Below are 2,462 nucleotides of genomic sequence, written 5' to 3' on the forward strand. Positions count from 1 at the left end.
TAATATATATGTCATTCTATTTTCTAGTTTATGATGAAATATTATATATATATATATATATATATATATATTTATAAATAGATACTTATTTACACGAAATACAATAGATTTACCTAAATCGGCCTAGTCCGCCTAGGCGTTAGGCCCCAACTCGCCGCCCGACTAGCACCTAGCGTCTTTTAGAACCTTGGTTTAGATTGTGTCGGATTTTAACGACCTTCGTATAAGTTTATCAAGTTGCTAGAAATAACTGCTTTCTTTGCTTTACTCCAGCTTCGTTTTTCTTGAAACTTTACTTGCTTGAAGCGTCTTGCAAAACTTTTAGCCATAGAACCGTTGGTTGGGCACGCTGCTTTGAAAAAGGCTAACGATCCCACAAAGTCACTATGGCCATGAATTTTGGCTAATTAGGCGTCGAGTTGTTATTCGATTATTTGAAATGTGTGGCCTGCATCACAACATGATAAAGATCTGTGGAATATGAAAATTGTTAACTAATCACATCAAAATGAGTAGTTGTGCAGAAATTCATGGGCAGTTTGCTCCATTCCGCTGAAGAGTAGACCCAAATGGGTGTCAGCGAACTAGTTTATCATCTCGCATTGGAAAGCTTACCTAGATGGGTGTCGGGGGATTGGTTCACCCTTTCGCACTGGTGAACAATTAGTTTATCCTCTCGCACTGGAGAGCTTACCCAAATGGGTGTCAGGGAATTGGTTTACCCTCTGGCAATGGAGAGCAATTAGTTTATCCTTTCGCACTGGAAAACAGACCTAGATGGGTGTCAGGGAATTGGTTTACCTTCTCGCACTGGAAAGCTTACCCATATAGGTGTCGGGGAATTGGTTTACTCTCTTGCACTGGAGAGCAATAAGTTTACCCTCCCGCACTGGAGAGCAATTCTATAACAAGTCTTCGAATTCACATTGTTAAGTCTTTTTCTATAATCTTAACCATAACACACATGCTACCCAAAATTCCTAATAAACGATCCCATACCTACATCAATTTGCTTGTTGAAAGTTGCTAATTTAATTGTACTTCCGTCCTCTATATCTATTTTTCATGGAGATCACGAGAATTCGTTAGAAAATTTTAAGGGTAATGTTAGAAAGATCAAAATTTAAGTTAAATTTTGTAAATCAAATAATGTGGATGTTGATGATTGAATTATTAGTTAAATGTTGATTAACGTGCTTATTATCTATTGGTGACACATCTTGTAATCCAAACTTTAATATCACACCTATACCCATATGCTTTTACTCCTCATTTTAACTACACACATAGATCCTACAAACAATACACCCGTCAGTGTGTTCGAGCATGTATTTATAATCTTGTACAGATGGGATACAAGTTTGAAAGTCATAATTTATATGCTATAAAAAATCTTTATTTCCCTTATATGAAATTTGGTTTTTTTTTTTTTTTTAATTTTATACGAGAATTATATTCACAAGTAGCAGAATTAGCAGAAGAGGTTAAAAAAGATACAAACAAATCAATCAGACAGCTATTTTAACAAATCTTGCGTCAGACCAATGAGATCATCCATGTTCACATGGATATGAAAGAGATGGGAAACTGAGATTGAGGAAATAAATATTAATTAAAGACCATAACTTTGAGCTACCTTGTGCTTAATTTCTTATAAATAGGATCGCAAGGATGACTCACAGAAAGCAAATTAAATCATCCAGAGAGAAGAAAAAAAAGAGAGATCATCCCAATCCCAACCATAGTATACAACATGGCTCCACCTGTATTGCCAAGCCCCTTTCTACTAAAAGCAGAGACCAACAACAAATACTTGCGCTATCAACTTGATGCAGAAAGCGATCTTAATGAGATTGTCCAGTTTTCTGAAGACAATCCTAACAGCCGATTCATAAAGTTCACCACCGAGAAGCCAAACAATGAGGACTACGCCGATAAGAATTATGTGCATATCAAATGCTCCTACAACGGCAACTACTTAAGAAGGGTTGACCAAAACAGGCTATTGGTCCTGGCCGCTGCTACCGACCGAAATGAAACCAAAGACAATTGGGCTTGCACATTGTTCAAGGTCGAGCCTGTCGGACCACCTGACGGCAACAACCTAATCACACGTTGCCGATTACGCCACTTGCAAAGTGACCTCGTAACAAGGCCGTTCATTGAAAACAGATTCGAATTACGCCTCAACAAAAAAATACCTGACTCTGGAGGTGTGGATATTTACTCAGTCTCTTGCGGTTAATGTTAATTATCATTACGCATGATGTTTGTGGGTAACGTCTCTGGAAACCCTCACGAGACTTCACTCGTCCTATTTGGGTCACCTATGGGTTTAAAAGGCTTGTTGCATGCGCTTGAATGCAATCGTGTTCCCCGCGAAAGTGGCATTTGTTTTCATTACTACTTTTTTCCTTGTTTTTGGTTTTTGAATTTCGCTGTAATCCGTGTGTTTATGGCAA

General features: G+C 37.9%; 1 protein-coding gene across 1 annotated transcript; it reads left to right on the top strand.

The window, feature by feature from the left end:
* Positions 1-1,753: 1,753 nt before the first annotated feature.
* Positions 1,754-2,245, top strand: LOC148696075 (uncharacterized). Its single transcript, XM_088696150.1, has one exon. It carries the CDS (start codon positions 1,754-1,756, stop codon positions 2,243-2,245), a length of 492 nt encoding a protein of 163 aa, XP_088552276.1.
* The last annotated feature ends 217 nt before the right edge of the window (positions 2,246-2,462 follow it).

The sequence above is a fragment of the Pyrus communis genome, chromosome 6 (assembly GCF_041283825.1).
Source record: "Pyrus communis isolate YQ-2024b chromosome 6, ASM4128382v1, whole genome shotgun sequence".
NCBI lineage: Eukaryota > Viridiplantae > Streptophyta > Magnoliopsida > Rosales > Rosaceae > Pyrus > Pyrus communis.

What these genes read in the sequence shown, in the direction of transcription:
- LOC148696075 (XM_088696150.1), top strand. Translation starts at nt 1,754, where the DNA reads ATGGCTCCACCTGTATTGCCAAGCCCCTTTCTACTAAAAGCAGAGACC.